This window comes from Danio aesculapii, chromosome 5 (assembly GCF_903798145.1).
Source record: "Danio aesculapii chromosome 5, fDanAes4.1, whole genome shotgun sequence".
NCBI classification, from domain to species: Eukaryota; Metazoa; Chordata; class Actinopteri; order Cypriniformes; family Danionidae; genus Danio; species Danio aesculapii.
The window spans coordinates 28,726,404-28,747,037 of record NC_079439.1 but is presented as its reverse complement, the minus strand read 5'-3'; the positions used below and the strand labels follow the sequence as shown (position 1 = coordinate 28,747,037).

The window sequence follows — 20,634 nt, the reverse complement described above, 5'->3', positions numbered from 1 at the left end:
TATCGTATTTGTTTTTATTAGGATTTTTATACTAAAACACATTTTGGACAAAATATAGGTTTATGAATAAATGTTAAGAACAATACAAAAGCAAAACAAAACAAAAAATAAGTTTATTAATGGAATGTGTTTACCTCTGGTAGAAACATTCAAAAAACATCACTTAACAATGAATAAATTAATTGTTCTGTATTGCTGTATATTTACAGGAAAGTCTCATATAATCCAATACAAAATATAAATAAAACATGAAGAATCATAGTGATAAAACACATTCATCCAGTTTAGTTACATACGCGAGCGCGCACAAGATGAACTTATGTTAATGTATGGACATATTGGACACTTTCCAACCAGCGGACTCTTCTGTCTAATCTCTGCAGGACTGAAAATCTACACCGAGTAATCGGCTTTGTGTATCAGGTACAGAGGTAGAGACTGTCGTGTGTTTTCACAAACCGATCTTGAAAATAACAAATAAAAAAAGTCTTTCACAGCATTGTGCGCTGCTCGTTCCCGCTGGTGATGATGGAAGCACAATATACAACAGGACCGTTTATAGAGTCACATCCCGAGTAAAAAATAAAATATTCTCAGTCTATTAAACAAGCATTCGCCTTCTTACATGCATAAAGAACATGTGCACTTCTGTGAAGATGGGGTGGCTCTTACAAGAGCCTTTGGTTTTTGGAGTAAGTCTTTCAGTCTACTTCTTCTTGGCGGCCGTCTTCTTCGCCTTGGCAGCCTTGGGCTTAGCAGCTTTAGGTTTCACTGCTTTGACCTTCTTAGGACTCTTTGCAACTTTCTTCACAGCCGGCTTCTTCACTTTCTTAGGGCTTTTGGCGACTTTCTTGGCAGCCGGTTTCTTCACCTTCTTAGGAGACTTCTTTGGGGCGGCTTTCTTTACTGCTGCCTTCTTGGGCTTTGCCACCTTGGCCGCCGCCTTCTTCTTCTTGACGACTGGCTTCTTCGGCTTCGCCACAACTTTCTTGGCGGGTTTCTTGGTGGCTGCTTTCTTGCTCACCTTGAAGGATCCGGACGCTCCGGTGCCTTTGGTCTGAACAAGCGCCCCCCTTTTCACCAAAGCTTTCAGGGCAATCTTGACGCGAGAGTTGTTCTTCTCGACGTCATATCCACCACCTGCCAAAGCCTTCTTCAGAGCCGCTAGGGAAACTCCTTTGCGCTCGTTGGAAGCAGCAACCGCCTTCACGATGAGGTCTGACACGCTGGGTCCGGGCTTTTTCGCCTTTGTCGCCTTCTTCCTTGGAGATTTGGCCGGAGCAGCCGCGGGAGCAGGAGCAGTTTCTGCCATAGTTTAAGTTAACTTGGATCCGATGTCACGTAGTACAGAGCTGTCAAACAAACAATGTTTACATCCAACAGCTGAGGGCGGGATTTAAACGGGAGATGAGAACCATATAGACTCAACCGCCTCAACCGACTCTCTCAACAGGACAGAGTCGTTCGTAGATGTGTTTTCTGATCTTGAAAAACACAAAGTTTTCCGCGACAAAGAGCGACGGATTTCAGACTTTAAACCACGGTCTGATAGCTGAGTCCTTCGTCTTTAAGGGCAGCTTGTGTTTTTTGCAAAATGTCCCCCGGTTTATTTTACAATTATAAAAACGCGTCCAAATTTGGTGCGAGACTCAGCGGGAAATATCGCACTTCGTCTGTTCTTTTGTAGATTATATACTAAAATTCGAAATCCACAGCTGAAAAGACGGATAGTATGCATAAAGAAGACCCTAATGTACACATTTGTGGAGATTTTAGGCTATGAAAGCTTACGGAAGAGAAAATTGGAGCGGTTTTCTTTAGTGAAGGTAACACAGATCAGCGCTGTGGCCATTTCAACCTCCCCTAATCTCACGGAGATTCTTTCTACAACGATCTATTAATAATCATATCTGTACAAACCTTACACGATTCAAGTAATTCACATATAAGCTAGTTTACAAACATTACATGTCTAAAAACGTTAACGATTAGCGATAAAACAGGACTATGTGATGTCAGAAGTGAAAATATGCTCCTCGTTTGAGGAGATCGACATCAGGAGGAAGCTCTCGTGAAGGGTGATATTTTATCGGTGAATTTATGTGCTTTTTTGCAGTAACTACTTGTAAACACTGTTCCATGCTTCTAATTACACTTAGCTGATGTTAAAAGATCCCTTGGTTAGCTTTTTATTTATTCCAGTATGCTTAAAACATCGAGTATTTCAGAGCGTTCCCTCATTGTCTGCAAGGAGCCATTGCTTCACTTAGTCTGTGCACTGTGATGTAGACAAACAACAAAACTATATTTTTTTGTCTGTCACACGTTTTATTTATGAAATAAATGACTTTTATTTATTTAAATGAAATCACTTTTTTAGTTTTGTAAGAATTCTGTGAGCTACTTATTCAACATTTTACCATTATGCAACATTTGATCAGTTAGGCCTAATGGAGTTTGTGTGGATTCATAAACTCATCAGCCTAATTAGAAATAGCCTAATTAGTTTCTGGTTTCTGTATATAAATGATGACAATTGTAGTAAATAGGGTGATGCAATCTAGGTTATTTATTTTATGCAACCTTTTCAGGCTAATTTAGGATTATATTACTTAGTTTTATTCTTTTTTATTGTTCCCAATTTTAAACATAGGAAATGGTCTAAATTTAAGATGACTCAGGAACATATTTTTACAACCAAATGCTCATTGCTTTTATTAGATTTACATTTTATATTATTATATCAATGCCTATTGCTCATTGCTTATTATTGCGAATAGGCTATTCAGAGCTAAATCATAATGCAGATTATTAGAACAAGAGAACAAAAGAATTACAATTGATAATCATTTATGATCATTTGCAATCATGTAGTCTGTAAAAAACTTTTTTTTATCAGATTATTCAGTCATTCATTTTCTTTTCGGCTTTGTCCCTTTATTAACCTGGGGCCGCCACAGCGGAATGAACCATCAACTCATCCAGCATTTGTTTTACGCAGCGGATGCCCTTCCAGCTGCAACCCATCACTGAGAGGATACCCACGCGAACTCAGGGAGAACATGCAAACTCCACACAGAAATGCCAACTGACCCAGCCGAGGCTCGAACCAGCGACCTTGCTGTGAGGCGATCATGCCACCCACTGCGCCAGAATGACACCCATTTATCAAATTATGATCATTTTAAAACAAACATATATAGCAAGTACAGGCCCATTAAGTGGAACGTGAATGAGGGTAAAGTCTGGTAATAACAGTTGTATTACGCTTTTACTAATTCACAATTAATTTTCACTCAAACCAAATAATGAAACAGATGATAATTAAGTTGTTTCAGCAGTATTACAGTCGACTATATTCCATGTTGAGGTTTGATCATGCTCTTTTATGGGATATCAGCTTTATTATTTGTGCTTACAGACGAATGACACTCAATGAGTTTGGTGTGTGCTCGTAAATAATGTACGAATGTATGTATCCTGTTGTTCTTAGTTATTTGTTTGTGAATAAATAAATCACTCTGCTTTTGGTCTTCACCCAAAACTGAAAGTTATGTCATAATTCACTCACCCTTCTCTTGTCACAAACCTCAGTTTCTTTCTTCTGTTGAAAGAAGTTATTTAGAAAAATGTTGGAAACCTTTAACCATTGGCTTTTATAGTATTTTTCTATAGATATCAGTGGATAATGATTTGTAACATTCTTCATAACTTATTTTGTGTTCAACAGAATAAAGGAAACTCAAATGTTTGGAACCACTTGAGAAAAAGAAAATAGAGGACATTTACATTTTGGGAAAACTATTCCTTTACGCAATGGCTAATAAGCATCTTAAACTTAATTTCTTAATTAGACTAGATTCATGAGCAGTGGTATTAATATTGTGGTGTATGACATGATATATTACTCATAATCAGCAATGGAACATTTGGTGCTGCCTGAGTGTCTCATAATAATGCCACTTTTAGGATTATTTAAATTTGTGTTATTTAATTTTGTTATAGTGCAACTTTTAATAGCAATTTAGAAAAAAAATATTGTGGATCTTTGGCTTAAAACAAATATTCACAATAGTGCCATATAATTGTATTTGTGGACACATGTATTAAAAAATTAAGCTATTAAAATGTCGATCAATATTTTCTGACATTTTAGCAGATTAATTAACCCAATAAACCAAATAATTTATTACATATTTTATTAATTTGCTCATGTTAAGAGTTAAATGTTAATAAAGTAGCTAATTCGTGTAACCATAAAGTTTGCTTCATTTTATAACATAAAAAAAATCAACCACGACTTAATTCAATGTGAACAAACTAAATAAAGAATGAACATGTATAAACGTAAAACAGATAAAATTGCTCTTTTGGTCGGACGTTTGGGCGGCTCTCAAAAGAGCCTTTTTTTCTTTCTTTTCTTTTTTACAAACTACGTCTAATGAAGTTTAACCGCCAAAACCATACAATGTACGGCCTTGTCGCTTCAGAGCGTACACTACGTCCATAGCGGTCACAGTCTTGCGCTTAGCGTGCTCAGTGTAGGTTACAGCGTCGCGAATGACGTTTTCCAGGAACACTTTCAGAACACCTCTCGTCTCTTCGTAGATCAGCCCAGAAATACGCTTCACACCGCCGCGACGCGCAAGACGGCGAATAGCCGGTTTCGTGATGCCTTGAATGTTGTCTCTGAGAACTTTACGGTGGCGTTTTGCGCCACCTTTTCCGAGCCCCTTGCCTCCTTTTCCTCGTCCAGACATGATTACGTATTCTTGTTATCAACCCGGGAACACAATGGATGTGTGGGCAAACTGGAGAGCACAGGCAAGTATACATTTAAAGCGGACCTAGTTGAAACCACGCTTACAACGACGCCTTATAGGCGGAGTTTATAGTAACAGCGCAGAGCAACAAACTATTCATAGGGTCCGCAATTGAGCTTCAGTTTCATGTCCTGCCTAATTTCATTACATGCTAATCATGGAGATGAAGGAAAATGTTCATTAAAATTATTTCCGCTATACTTCATTTGGTTCCTATTTAAGCAGTTACTATAAGCCTGCTTCTAAACACTGCTTCCTACTAGACGTTTCAGGATACTTCAGTTCCTTTTGATACAGTTTTGTTTCGTTGTTTTTCACTACACACAGTTTCATATTATTTGAGCTCCTATTGAAACTTTAAAATCTAGAACTGCATTGCATTACATCGTGTACAACACAAAAGCTTGCTATATTCCCAACAAAATATGCAAATTATGTAGACCTCCGCGCAGTGTTTTCATTGGTGTGATTCCGCCTCTATTCCCATTAGTTATTTGCTGATGATGACGCTCGCCCCCCCTGGTTTGAATGCCCTTTCTAACCAGTTTAAACCGGTTTAACAAACAAAGAGGCAATAGTCTGGTCTGATTTCCCCGCACAGAGGCAAACTGGTGTTTTAGAAAATGTTTTAATCATTTATTATACACAGAGACCTTCACAATTAATAAATTAGCAAAAACACTTATTTTCAGCAATGTCAATATTTGATATTTTGCGTTGTGCTTTGCACTATTTCCAATAGCAAAAGCAGCAGAGCACAAATCTTAAGCACAACACATATTAAAGACATTATTTTTAAATGTATTCCAAGCTCAGAATAATAAGAGACATGGTAATAATATTTTCGTACATTTGATTTCTTTGGAGTCCAGAATGCAGTTAAACACTGCTTTCAGACCTTCATCTCTGAGATATCAGCTTCCATCATAAGCAAGTGGCTGAAAATGAGAGCAAAAAATACATAGTTTCAATTCTGTCAGAAAAACATAGGTACAAATAGTTATTAAACGACCAAATTGAGAGAAAAACAAAAACATCATAAAAACAAATGTCACCCTGTAAACTCCCTCGTCATCGCCAGGCTCAGGACGTTGCCACATCTGATTGGACAAGATTTTCAAAACAACCAATCCAAATGCTACAATGATGACTCCCAAAGAATTAGCAGCAACTGCCTCTGGTGGTAAGGCAGAATAAGGCTTTGTCCCATTGGTGTTTCCTTTTCTGAGGGAAGAACCAATAGAACAATGTGTTTGTCATGGCATTAACACTGAACCTACTGTAAGCCTACTGCTCTGCATTTATTAGTCAATGATCTTTATTCAGCCCTTTTACAGCATGATCAGGTCTACCCACTCAAACAACGACAACGCTCGGTTTAATATTAAAAATGAATACATTAATTGTACATGCATTTGAAGAGTTCAGATGCAAAACCCTCTTAATGCCATCTGAAATTTTCTCCTAAAATTAGCATTTTTGCCAGGCTCCTTTGTGAATGTTCAGTTATCTCACTTGTAAGAAAAAGAATAGCTTATTTTCATGGCCTTTAACAAACACAGAAGGCTGAAAATTTCACACGACGGTTAGTTTTTTGCATCTGAACTCTTAATTTTTTCATATGTCAGGTTAAATTTAAGCCTTTAAGACATTTTAAGACCATCATGAATTAAATTTTAGACTCATAAAGGGCTAAAGGCTAAGAATTTTTTGTTTGTTTTTATGGCCCAGATGAAAATAAAAAATAATATATATATATATATATATATATATATATATATATATATATATATATATATATATATATATATATATATATATATATATATATATATATATTCGCCCTATAAAAATATTATAAAATACATTTAATAACGAAATAACACATTAATAATTAAAAAAATAAATATTTTTAATTTTATTTCTTAGCAAAATCTTTTAAATAGTGTAAAAACAAGCAAGCTCTATTTGTATCCATACACCTTTTTTCCAACATAAACTTTCTTTAAAATTAAAAATAAAATAAATGAACAAAATAAAGCAAATCCATTCGCAGTAATACATGAACAATGAAAAATTAAGACCTGTTTAAAAAAGATTTAAGACCTACAACACAATATTTCAGTAAATTTAAGACCTTTTAAATTTGGATTTTGAGATTTAAGACTTTTAAAACTTTTTAAGACCCTACAAAGTGAAGTTTATTTATTAACTAATTTCAAGAGGATCACGTGATTATGACTGAACACAGCTGGTTCTGCATTAACTATGTATGATCCACCTATTCCTAACCCACTATATAGAGCTAGGGTTTCTCACTACAGTCATCTTCGATTTGAAGAATCCCCCCCCCATTCCACCCCTAATCCTCCACCTTTCCCTGGCATGGTGGCCCAGTGATTAACACTGTTGCCTCACAGGAAGAATGCCACCGGTTCTAGTCCTTAACCAGACTGGCTGTCGTTTCTGTGTGAAGTTAGCATGTTCTTCCCGTGCTTGCGTGGGTTTCCCCCGGGTTCTTTGGTTTCCTTCCACATTCCAAAAACATGGACATGCAAAAACATGCAAGTTCATTAATTAATCTAAATTTAGCACTACAGTAAAACTCTCATCCATCAGCATATCTCTTCATAGCAATTCTATTCTGTCATCAGCTCTTATCAAAAAAGGAGGAGTTCTCGAGACCTACCTGAGCTCAGAGCTCCCCTCTCGCCCTGCAAATGGGAGGGAGCCCAGGGCTCAAGGACCTTTTGAGCTCAGGGCTCACTCCCAGGACAGCATGCCAAACTTGCTTATAATCAATCATCAGCTAAGTGTGAACTCTTGAAAATCCTGTATGTTTACTTGGAAGAGGTAATTTAAGTTATGTAATGTGCAATCACTTACAGTACAAACAAGAGCTTTTCATTGATCCCTGAGATGCAGGACACAATGCTCAATACCAAGATCATTGCTCCCATCCAAACATGAGTTGGCTTTACAAGAGTACGTACGGCCATTGGGGTGCAAGGTAAGAGAAATGAGGTAAATCCCAAGACCCACTGGGGAGAAAAAAAGTCATAGAAAAGTAACTTTAAACTTGTAATAGAAAAACTTGTATATTTTATTGTTAATTTAATTACCACCAGCTTCTCAGACTACATTATCTGTATCAAAACTCATAAAAAATTATTACATTTTTAAAGAATATTCCGTTATATAAAGGTTTAGGTTAACTCAATGCTGATGCTGCTAAATTTTAGTAAAGAAATTCAAACTTAATAATTGAAATCTCTTTTTTTTTAGAGATTAGATTTTTTTTCACATATTAAAACTGATCAGCTGACAAAAAACAGAAGTCAACTACACCTGCTTGACACAACCAAAAACCTCATTGCGGAAGCTCAAATGTGCTGCAATGGCAACAATGAACATCATTATTTCTTATGAATCAAGCATAATGGAACATCCATCAATAGATTGAAATGCTGTAAATACTGTTGACTGATTAATCTTTCCATGTAAATAAAATCTGAAAATCATAGAAAAGCAATCGAGTCTCTTCTGAAGTCTAGGTTGAAGTCGCCCACTTCACAATCTTATTTACAGTTGAAGTCAGAATTATTAAACCCCCTGAATTCTTAGCCCCGGTGTTTATTTTTTTCCCAATTTCATTTTAACGGAGAGAAGATTTTTTCAACACATTTCTAAACATAGTAGTTTTAATAACTCAATAACTGATTTCTTTTATCTTTGCCATGATGACAGTAAATAATATTTTACTAGATATTTTTTAAGACGTTTCTGTACAGCTTAAAGTGACATTTAAAAGGCTTAACTAGGTTAATTAAGTTAACTAGGCAGATTATGGTAATTAAGCAAGTTATTTTATAACAAAGGGTTGTTCTGTAGACTTTCGAAAAAATATAGCTTAAAGGGGCTAATAATTTTGACCTTAAAATGTTTTTTAAAAAAATAAAAACTGCTTTTATTCTAGCCAAAATAAAGCAAATGAGACTTTCTCCAGAAGAAAAAATATTATCAGACATACTGAGAAAATTTCCTTACTCTTCAACATCATTTGGAAAATGTAAAAAACAAAGAAAAATTCAAAAGAAGGTTTAATAACTCTGATTTCAACTGTAATTATTTTGGGGGGTAACAGACTTTCAGAGGATTGATTTTTTTCAGAAGAAATCTCTCAGATTTGATTTAAATATCTTCATTTGTGTTTTGAATTAAACAAATTTCTAACCAAATGGAACAACACAATGGTGAGTGAATGATTAAAGAAGACATTTTCAGCATTTTAACTACTTAATTACTGTAACAAATGAAGATGTGCCACCAGTGGTGTAAAGTAACAAATTACAAATACTCAAGTTAGTGTAAATGAGTAGTTTTTTTTTCTCAGGAATTTTAATTTACTAAGTAGTTTTAAAGATGTGTACTTTTACTTTGCCTTGAGTACATTTTTAGTGCAGTATTGGTACTTCTACTCCACTACTTTCCTTCAACCTGCAGTCACTATTTTATTATTTCCTGTCTATGGGGATTAGAATCAGTTCTATGATTTCTGTCCAATCAAATCACACATAGAAAGTAAATCGCATCATACTTAACTAGCTTAAGACATGCTGCAAACTGTTTTAAAAATGTCCAAGAACATTTGTTACACGCAATGACCCAGAGACTTAATTTAGACTTAGTTTAGACTGAATGTCACTGATGAGAAGATGAAGGATGTTTACTGTATGATGACTGAAATGGCCTTAAACAATAACTAAATGCACTACAGAATGTTACGATTACACAGACACTTGGACAAATTTCATATTATGCATTAATCTTTCCCATCGACATACTCACTACCCTTGAGTACTTTTAAAAGGGCTTAATTTTACTCGTACGTTGAGTAATATTTACAACAGATACTTTTAGCCTACTTGCACTACATTTTTTGGGCAAGTAATGGTACTTTTACTTGAGTATGATTTCTCACTACTCTTACCACCACTACTCAGCCACCAACTACAATAGAAACACACATTTGTTTTTACACACAATACACACCTGTGCTGTGAAAAGTGCAGCGGTACAAATCCCCACCCAGCTATGGAGAGAATAAAGGTTGGCTGTGTGGTTTACATTGTGGAAGTTAAACACAGCACAAAGTCCGATAACAGAAAAAATGAAAGAAAGGAGCAGAAGACCAGCATGTAGCAGCTTCCAGGGGAGCTTATTGTGACCCCACGTCAGTGGAATACGGTACACTACGGCCGCTGGATATAAGAGAAAAGGATATTGATCACAACAGTCAGTATTTAATCAATTGACAAATAAACCTCAAATATTTTTAACATAACAAATCATGTCATGTGATGTAGGGCTGCACATTATATCGTTTCAGCATCAATACCGCAATGTAATCATTCACAATAGTCACATACACAATGTTGAGTCTGAATTATAATTGATCATGTTTTTTTTTTGTTTTTTTGAGGCTTGTGACTGTGTGAGGATTTTAAAAGTATTAAAAACAAATTTTACCATTTGTAACCATTTTTTTACCGTTTGTAATTATTTTATTAAATTGCTTATAAAAAGAAGACTATGCAGTATTATTAGTATTATTTTACATTTGATTAGTCAATTACTGTATACCTGAATACTGTTAATATTCCTCGGAAAACAATAAAACTTGGGATGCTCCGATAGTTCAGCCGATAATCACATTTCAAGAGTTCCCACTCAGATATGCTTGGCGTATAAAGCAGGTTTGGCATGCTGTCCCGGGAGAGAACCCTGAGCTCGGAGATATTTGAGCCCAGGCCTCCCACCCGGTCGATAAGCATATCAGGAGATCCGAGATCAGGTAGGTCTCGAGAGCTCCCCTTTTTAGAAAAGGGAGGAAAAGGAGGATATGGGGTGGAAGGGGGGGTTCTTCCAAACGAAGATAGAACAGTAGGGAGAAAATGATCCATTTATAGTAAACTAGGATCACTCTGATTGGATTATTACTGATTACTGATGAGTAGCCAGACGTGCTCAATCATATCACGTGTTCCTCTCGAAATTAGTTTATGAAACTTCAGTTAATGACTCGATCGGTCCCAATCTGGGGGGCGTTTCCCAAACAACGACATAACTTGAACTGAACTATCATATCATGCATCGTTTGGAAAAAGAATTTGAATTATTTAATTTTTTTAAATAATAATTTTTTTTTAAATTTATAATAAAGAAAAAAAGAAATTTTATATTTATTAATAATAATGATGATGATTAGGTGGGATATTGTTTATGTTTTGCAAAGTCTATTTTTACAATTTGACACATGTAAACCACCAGAGAAATGTTCTAACCAACAGGTCCATGTCATTTACAGTATGTGATTACAGTACAGATACTAAATAACCTACTATAAATTAAAAGCATTAACCTATGCTATATATTTTTGTTTTCACAAGGTTTAGAGACGTAATGTAAATTTCGCTTTTAAGTAATAGGTCACTTATAGCTTTAGTCATGAGCCACGGCTGTACTCAAAATGACATAATTGTTTTCAAAGTGCACTGCGAAAGGAGTGCAATTGTCAATGTGAAGATCACTCAAACTGAACTGTAAAAATAATTTGAAAGCAAATTACACCGATGAAAGATGACTTTAATGCTTTTTTTTCTTAAATCATTCTGAGTTTAAATGTTGGAATGTTCTAAATGAATAGGGCATAGGGGGGATACCTGGGAATAAAACAAAGCCAGGAACTATGTTTAGGTGTAGTTGCAAGCGTACAAGTTTGCAGTGCAGTTTGCTGCAAATGTTCGCTGAAGCGATGTATTTGGGAAACACCAAATCAACGAACTATGTTTGTATTGACAGAACTTGCGACCTTTGTTGGCTAGCAATGGTTTTGGAAACACACCCCTGGCCAATCTAAGGTGTTCTTTTATGAGTTTACATGCAGAGGAAGATGCACGTCCCCTATATTATACATAGCCTACAGCAGCCACAACAGGTGAGGAGGTAAATGATGCGTGGGGGCGAGAGCAATTGATGCAATTACGTCATGCATTCATTTTCTTAGAACCTTTATTAATCCGGGGTTGCCACAGCGGAATGAACCGCCAACTTATCCAGCACGTTTTTAACCAGCGGATGCCCTTCCAGCCGCAACGCATCTATTGGAAATGTTTCCATATTGCATTGTTTGTAATTTCTTATACCAATTTTTATATCTTGTGTTACATTATTTTCTGTAAAAGCTGCTTCTGGCCATGACATGTCCACACTAGATGGTTATAAAAGACATGTTTAAGGGATTATATGCAGCATCCTTAATTTATTCTCTTAGGTAAGGAGAGATCTCCAATTAAGTATTATACTTAGAGAGAAAATGTGTTTTAGACATTATGAAGCTTGAAGCATTAGAACGGTACTCAGTACCGGCCGATCACTATGACAAAGAATTGGTACTCTGCATCGGCTACAAAAATCCTGATCAGAGCATCCCTAAATAAAACGCTGTTTATTTCATCAGTATATTTTTCTTTATTGAATTTATCTGTGATTGTTTAATATATTTTGTGCACTCCCTTAATTATCCCAATCAACCTAATTCTAAATCAATTCTTCCCAAACAGTTATTTAACTTATCTGGTGAAATTGTTTTAATATCGCAATATATATTGCAGGATAAAGAAATATCCGATGTCAGATTTTTCCAATATCGTGCAGCCCTAATGTGATCAACCAAAATTAAAACTAACAATAAAAACACTCTTTTTACCACATACAAATTAAACTTCTCCATGTCAGAATATCAAAGCTACAGTGCTATTATTTAGCACGAAGGTAAAAATCCACTCACACATACCATTCCCATAAAGTACCAGCATGCCAGTGACCATGAACACGGGGTGCCAGTTGAAGTTCTTAGATGAGCCGTCCCATGCAAATCCATCTCGATACATGCAATTCCAGTGAACTACTAATACCACACAGGCGATCCCCAAAATCAGACACAGAAGATAGGTAATGTAAAATCCAACAATTCCTCTCATCCTGTAAGAGCTGTGGAAACAGAGAACACAAATAAGCATCAAGTTACATGTAGCTTGAGAAATTCACTTAACCTGAAACAAGCATTTAAGACAAAAACAACTACATTAATTGGAGTTTCTCTAATATTTCAACTTACATAGTCTCAAACAAATAAGAGAGCACTTTTCAATCAAGCTGGGTGTTTTTAGAAGAGCACACGTGTCACTGTACAGTACCTTTGGTGTCTCCAAAATACCAAATAAACTCGTGACAGCGTTTTTCTTGAGCTCAGTTCCTCTTTCCATAATTCCCCATTATGATTTTCGATTTCGTCTGCAAACAAACCACATTGCAGAAAACATCAGAAAGAACGAGGAAGAGCAAACAGTGATAATGAGCACTGATGTGGGCGATATGGAAATTATGTCACTAGATTTGGCAAATACTGTACAAAAAGGGAACGTTACAAATAGAGAACTGTTCAAACTGCTTACATGATGCTAAAGTTAAAGACATTATTCTTAAAATATTCTGCTAAATACCTGTCGTATTTACTCCAGGAGTGTTTCTTTACGTGATACTTCTTTGGTAGTATTACATAGTTTTGTAGTTTGTGTCTTGAAATGGTGGACGACAAATTTAGGACATTCGAAAACAGAGCAGGTTATTTGTGGAAACTGTTTTTAGCATTGCCTCGTAAATTAATCTCGCTCACTATTAATTTATGACAACATGACTTTATTCGATGACATGCAAGAGAGAAAAGTACAGCACAAACTTTAAAGACGAGGATTACGATGCTTTGGGAGAATGCAGCCGGTGTGAAGACATGACATTTTCCTGTTTGACCGCAAGGTTTTATGGGACGTGTAGTAAACACGACCTAAATGACTTTATTGCGATTAAATAAATTATCTTTTTTATTTCACAATTAATTGACAAAACGGTCAAATACACAACGCTATAAACGTTTTCCTTTTTCATGAGAGCTGTGTTCAAATTTGGCAGGCAGAGAGCAATTAGCATTTTTGTCAACAAACTAATTCTCAAAACCATTACAACAGCTAGGTATCTCCTAAATTGAGTTGCCTAAACATAATTGCACTTTACACCGTCAAAATGTATAAAACGGCCCACGTTATATTTGCATTAATTTAATGGGTCCGCACAATGCAGTGTTTCAACCACACGCTTCAGCCATAGACAGAATACACACAACACAGAAGACCTCTTGTGGCAAGCAAGCAGAAATGCAGTTTCGTAATGACAAATTGAGTAATTAAGTGGAAAAATATATAAATTATTTTATATTATTTTATTTATTAGTTAAAATCATCAAATTAAGATTTTTTTTAACTTAACTTAATTTTACACTGCAACAACTTATTCAATTAGTCAAAGGGATAAAGTTGACAATTTAATCATTTAATATTATAATTTTAAATTAAGTAAACTTACATCTTTGTCAAGTTAATAAAATAAATTGATATAATGTAATCCTAAATTATATGGACAAATAATTTGAAAAAGCACAATATACTTTACATATAGTTTGTTGCAATAATTAACTAAGAAGTTTACACGGTTCTATATAAAATATTAATAATAATAATAATAATAATAAACTTCAACGCAAGTTAACATGACAAAAGCTTTTTTCATAACAAATTATTCTGCATTTATCACTTAAACATTTTACAATAATAATAATATTAATAATAACAATAATAATTTATACAACAATATTCATTTGTTTAATTGTTTGACAGGTAGGCCTATATCTTAGCAGAGGTTAGGGAGCCAAATGGTCATTCAGCTGTGACGCAGTTTTTTTTTGTTTTGTTTTTTTTTAGCTCTTTTTATATTTTACTAAACATAAATTCAGAGAACACGGTTTAACATTATATAGCAGTTCAAAACATTTTTAATTTAAATTAGTGATGTGAGCCACCACAGTTGTTTTAAAATAAATTGCATATTTGTAATATCTTTTACAGTTTACAATGAAGTGATGAACAAATATGTTTCCTTAGGTGAGAGACATTTTATTTTGTAACAAATAGCAAATTAAACAATGTTCACTTTAAGGTTAAATACAAAATATAAAATACAAATAAAGGAAATGTGTATAGCTATTAATGCATAAAATTGCAAAATGCAACCTCAGTAAGCAACAAAAACATTTAAACAGTCCTATTTTACACTGTTGGCCGGTATGCAGCCTACATGTCAACCGTGTGATGATTGGTGTGTTATAAAAATGTACTGTAGAAGTGTAGGTAGTTATTTAACAACAGAGTTTTTTTTTAATTAATTACTTTGAATTTATTTCAAAATATAAGTCCAAAAAATTGCCATTGTTATGGGAGCTACAACATCAGGAATTACTATGCTCTTTAAAAAATACCAATCATCCCTCTCCTAAAAAAGCTTTTTTTTTTTCTGATCCAACAGAGGCGTTTCTAGGTAAAATTCATTTTTCTAAAAAAAAAAGATAGAACTTACAAAATTAGATCTCTTTCTTATTGAAAAGGTTGTCACATTGTCCCCTGTAATCTCTTATTAGAAAAATATATAGAGAGAGATTTGAAATGGAAAAAAATGGTCTTTGCAACCAAAATATTTCCTCACCAATAAGGTCATAGAAGTATCTTTTAAATGAATCAACAAATTGCATCCTATTAAACAATTTAGGAAAAAGTTTCATTCTAATATTGATGTTAAATGTTCATTTTGTCAGTTTTATACTGAAACCGTTTTTCATTTATTTTGGGATTTTACCTATGTTGTACAATTTTTGGAAATATATTGGAACATTTATTAATGATGTTACTTTTAAAGATAATATTTGTGGTTATTATGAATCTGTCTCTACTAAAAGAAATGTTTGTTTTGCTGTAAATATAATTAATTTTCTTTGTAAATTCCATATCCACAAATGCAAATTTACAAACACCAAATCATATTTTCCTGTTCATTTTTTTTGCAAGAATTTAGTCATTATTTAAATATAATTTTATTATCTGAAAATAAGAAAGCAAAAAAAAAAAAAAAGTAATTTTGTAATGACTTTAATTTATATACCGCAATTGATTCTTTAAAAGTCTTACCCTCACGCTTATTTCGTGTTCTTTATTATTATTTCTTTCTCTCTTTTGTATCTTTTTTTATTGACAATGTAATTCATATAATGTATTGTATACAAATATTGATACAAACATGCCAACAGTTATTATTATTATTATTATTTTTTTTTTTTTTTGCAAAAAAAAGTAAGTGATTCTTTGGTTAACGAGAGTTTATAAAATGTATTAAATTACCCATTGTTTGTATTTTATAAACGTCTACCCCTAGCCAAACCCTAAAAACAGCAATTATACCATAGTATTCATATTATTTATTAATTTCCCATTAAATAGTGTTTTATTAACGCCTCCCCCAACCCCTGTCACTAATGTAAAATCAGTTACTGTTGTACGGCATTTGCAATTTTGTAATGATATAAATACTTAGGGCCTATTGTTAACTTCCGGGCTCAGTCAATGACGTCGCGTTCCAAACATTCGATTTTGATTCTAAACATTCGATTCGGGCACTTATAACCCGCAGAATTTTCTCTCGAGCTCAGATTGCTGAAGTGACAGCACTTGGCCGTCGTGTCTAGTTATTCGCGGGTTTTGCTTACAACCGTCATTCCCGCGTTGGGCTTTTAAAGTGCTGGCCTGCCTGGACTGTCTTGGACGAACGAGGCGTCCGCACGCTTTGGCAGTGGTTACGGATCTAAGGAAGCCGCGATCAACAAATGCAGACATCCCACCACTCCAGGAAGCTCCAGGAGTCTATTGGACTACAATGTCAATGTCTTCCTAACACCAGCATGTTATAATCACGGAAATCATGGGGGCTAGAGAAAGAACGAGCAAAAGGAAAGAGCGCCAATGGAGAAAACCACAGGGTAACACTATACAAGAACAGTACATGATTAATAATAATGTAGGCTTATTATATGTCATTCAAATGTTACTTCATTATGAACTAATAATGATGAGCTAACAGTGAACGACCTTACTTCACATTAGTCACACGAGTTGATGTGTGAATAATGGCTACCTTAATTACGTGTTAGTTCATGTTTGTTAATTAATATATTGAGTAACATTTTAGGTTTAGCTAAATGTAACATGAACTTAAGACCTGTTAATGCATCTTCATGTCATCGCTTTACTTGGAGGGGCACATAAAAGTTGTGCACGTCTGTTTAGTGCATGTTTACATGATTGAAAGCAATAGAAAAGTGTACTGTCAACATTAAAATCAACAGTTTAAACACAGGAGTTGTAAGTAGGGCTGGGCGATTTGACCTAAAATCAAAATCCTGATTAATTGAACATTTTAGCTCAATTACGATTATTGAACGATTATTTTATTTATTATTTTTCCCCTCGGAGTTCACTGACAGGTTTTGTTCAGTAAATATCCTCACATATTACAAGGGAGAGATTTTTGAATGAAGGGTGCATTGCTTGATTTTAAAGTAATTGAAGGAAACACACACTACTATCTATGATTATTTATTGAACATCAACGTTGAACAACCGAAATTAAAGCACACATTGCCTAAAACCAACAGTCAGTTCTTATAAAAAAACTTGCACTTTTGGAAACACTTAATTATTTTCAATGTTTTTCATATTAAAAGTAGAAAATAAGCAATATCTCGTCTAAATAGAATAACTCTTGTACATCTTGTAAATGATATTTTAAACAGTGCATTTTTGCATCTTCTGTAAACAAATAATTTAATGTAAATAATAATTTTATGTAATGGAAAATGACCAGAGATCAGATGTGGCTGCAAAGTGGCCACAGAAGGATAAATCAGCCTCAGCCCTTACCAGAGCTGGGTCATGTGACTTCATGTGGGAAAGTAATTGAAAAAATCGTCCTGGAAAAATTCGATTGATTATAGGTTGTGAATGTCGATTTTTATTACTTTTCGATTAATCGCCCAGCCATATTCATAAGACTGAGTTAATGATAATGTGGCCCTTCAAGTGATGACATAAAGATGCATTCATAATAAAATGATTGAAATGTTTAGACTACACATTAGTACATATTTTTCATCTACTGTTATTGTAAAAAGTTACCCATGTGGGCTAGTGATAGCTATACAGTAAGCATTAAATAGGTAACATGAATGGTGCATGTAGGACGGCACTTGGTGAGCACTCAAGAAGGTCGCTGAGTTCCGGTTGGGCCAGGAGGCCTTTCAGTGTGGAATTTTTAAAGTGTGGGTGATCCGGTTTCTCCAACAGCCCAAAGACATGCAGTGTATTTGAGAGAGTTTATTTGCAATCGCTGGTAAAAACATATGCTAGAGTAATTGATGGTTCCTTCGTTGTGGCAACCTCGTGATAACTCAAGAGACTAAAACCAAAGGAAAGTTTGTGAGGACAGCACATCCCTCACAGACACACGCTATCGTGCTGTCAGGCTTTCTGGGGCTTCGAATAAAAATCACACATGCTCGCTTGTCAGAATTATGCACCCAATTTTGGCCACAATTTTTATTAGATACAGAAGGAGTTTATTCCATGTTGTCAGATGATAGTCTAATACAGGGCTATGAAAACATGACTAGGATTTGGAAATATTTGCAAAATAATATAATAATAAATAGTATGAATAGGGTGTGGGGGATGGGGATGTCTGCAAATGAGCCCCTCTGCGGTGGGTGGTGGGTGGGATTTTTATTAGATACAGAGTTAATTCCGTGTTGTCTGATGATAGTCTAATACAGGGTCATGATAACCTGACTGTAATTGAAAAATATTAAATGAAATAAAATAATAATAAATAATACTAATAATAATAACAGGGTGTGGGGGTTGGGGATGTCTGCAAATTGAGCCCCTCTGCAGTGGGGTGGTGGGCGAAAGCAGAGTGGACCAACAGTGTCCAGACTTTATCGTTCAATTAGTAGAATCAACAAATATTTTAATTTTATATCAGTGCTTCACCAACATGACATTATTTTAACCGACATAAGCTAAAATATGCTGTGTTATCTAAACAATATTAGTAAACGAAGTTAATTTGACAAAAAAAAAGTGAAAACAGTTACCTAATTGTACAGCATGTTAGTGACCTCTTGTGGTGAGCAAGCTGAAATGCAGTTCTTATATATATGTATTTTTAATAAACGTCCTACATGAGATTTAGGCACTTTATTCAGAGCATTTACAATAGTGATTGAACAGTAATCATGTTTAGTGACACTAATTAAGTGTAAACAAATACACATTTCACAACGTCAGATGTCTTAAATACGATGTTTTATTATTTTTAATGTAACTAATGGAGTGAACAAAAGAGAGAGACAAAAGAGAAGAACGAGCGACAGGAAAAAGCCCCAATGGAGAAACACATGTAGGCTAGTAATATAGGCTACAGTAAGCATTAACAGGATACATGAATGGCACTTTGTAAGCACTGTCGCCTCTAGGTCGCTGATTCGAGTCCCAGTTTGGCCAGGAGGTCTTTCTGTGTGGAATTCTCAGAGTGTGGGTGCTCCGGTTTCTCCAACAGTCTGAAGACATGCATTGTCTATGTTTAAGAGTGTATTTACAAACATATGCCAAAGTAATTGGCGGTTCATTCGCTGTGGCGACACTTGATAACTCAGACTAAAACCGAAGGAAAGCTTGTGAGGATAGCACATCCCTCACAGACACACGCTGTACTTTGCTGCTAGTATTATTCTGTAAATGCAATCGTGTTTTCAGGCTTTGAATCAAAATCATACATGCTCGCTTGTAAAAATGCCCTCATGTCAGCCGCACTTTTTTTGTTCCATGTTGTCAAATGATAGTATAATACAGGGTCAGGAAAACATGACTGGGATTTGAAAATATGAGGAAATTGAATAATAAATAATACAAACTGTAATCATTGGGGGTAGGGGGTGGTGATTTCTGCAAATGAGCCCCTCTGCAGTGGGTGGTGGGCTGGAGCAGAGTTGGCCAACAGTGTCAAGACTTTATATTTCAAGTATAGAATCAACTAATATTATAATTTTATATCAGTGCTTCACCACCATGACATTATTTTAATCAACATAACCTAAAACATGTTGTGTTATCTGAACAATATTAACAAACGAAGTTCATTTGACTAAAGAAAAAAGGGGTAACACCACACAGTTACTTTACTGTAAAACATGTTAGTGACCTCTTGTGGTGAGCGAGCTGCAGTTTGTATATATTTGTATTTTTAATAAACGTCCTACATGAGATTTAGGCACTTTATTCAGAGCATTTACAATAGTGATTGAACAGAGTAATCAGATTTAGTGATGCTAATTAAGTAAAAACAGATGTAGAAATGAGTTCCTTTATTAGAGGAATCGTCAAAAATCGTTGCATGGCACAAATCAAATAAATACAAAAAACACATTTCATTACCTCAGATGTCTTAAATACTTTGCTTTATTTTTTAATGTAACAAATGGAGGTATAAGAGAGAACGAGCAACAGGAAAAGCCCCAATGGAGAAATGTAGGCTAGTGATATAGGCCGCAGTAAGCATTGTGCGGAATTCTCAGAGTGTGGGTGCTCCGGTTTCTCCAACAGTCCAAAGACATGCAGTGTCCATGTTTAAGAGTGTATTTGCAATCGCTGGTAAAACATGCCAGAATAATCAGCGGTTCATTCGCTGTGGTGACTTCTGATAACTCGGACTAAAACCGAAGGAAAGTTTGTGAGGATAGCGGATCCCTCACAGACAC

The 20,634-nt window shown here is 35.0% G+C and overlaps 3 protein-coding genes across 3 annotated transcripts; all 3 read right to left on the bottom strand.

Moving 5' to 3' along the window:
• LOC130229176 (histone H1) lies at positions 1 to 1,386 on the bottom strand. The gene has a single exon (XM_056457844.1). It carries the CDS (start codon positions 1,310 to 1,312, stop codon positions 707 to 709), a length of 606 nt encoding a protein of 201 aa, XP_056313819.1. The 5' UTR covers positions 1,313 to 1,386; the 3' UTR covers positions 1 to 706.
• A 2,871-nt stretch (positions 1,387 to 4,257) lies between these two features.
• On the bottom strand, positions 4,258 to 4,785 carry zgc:153409 (uncharacterized protein LOC767650 homolog). Its single transcript, XM_056456914.1, has one exon. It carries the CDS (start codon positions 4,758 to 4,760, stop codon positions 4,449 to 4,451), a length of 312 nt encoding a protein of 103 aa, XP_056312889.1. The 5' UTR covers positions 4,761 to 4,785; the 3' UTR covers positions 4,258 to 4,448.
• A 661-nt stretch (positions 4,786 to 5,446) lies between these two features.
• LOC130229175 (lysosomal membrane ascorbate-dependent ferrireductase CYB561A3) lies at positions 5,447 to 13,694 on the bottom strand. Its single transcript, XM_056457843.1, is given in 8 exon segments — positions 5,447 to 5,761; positions 5,879 to 6,047; positions 7,710 to 7,864; positions 9,876 to 10,084; positions 12,679 to 12,875; positions 13,003 to 13,030; positions 13,033 to 13,178; positions 13,624 to 13,694. Coding segments are annotated over 7 exon segments (900 nt in total). The 5' UTR covers positions 13,151 to 13,178; positions 13,624 to 13,694; the 3' UTR covers positions 5,447 to 5,737.
• Between the last annotated feature and the right edge of the window lie 6,940 nt (positions 13,695 to 20,634).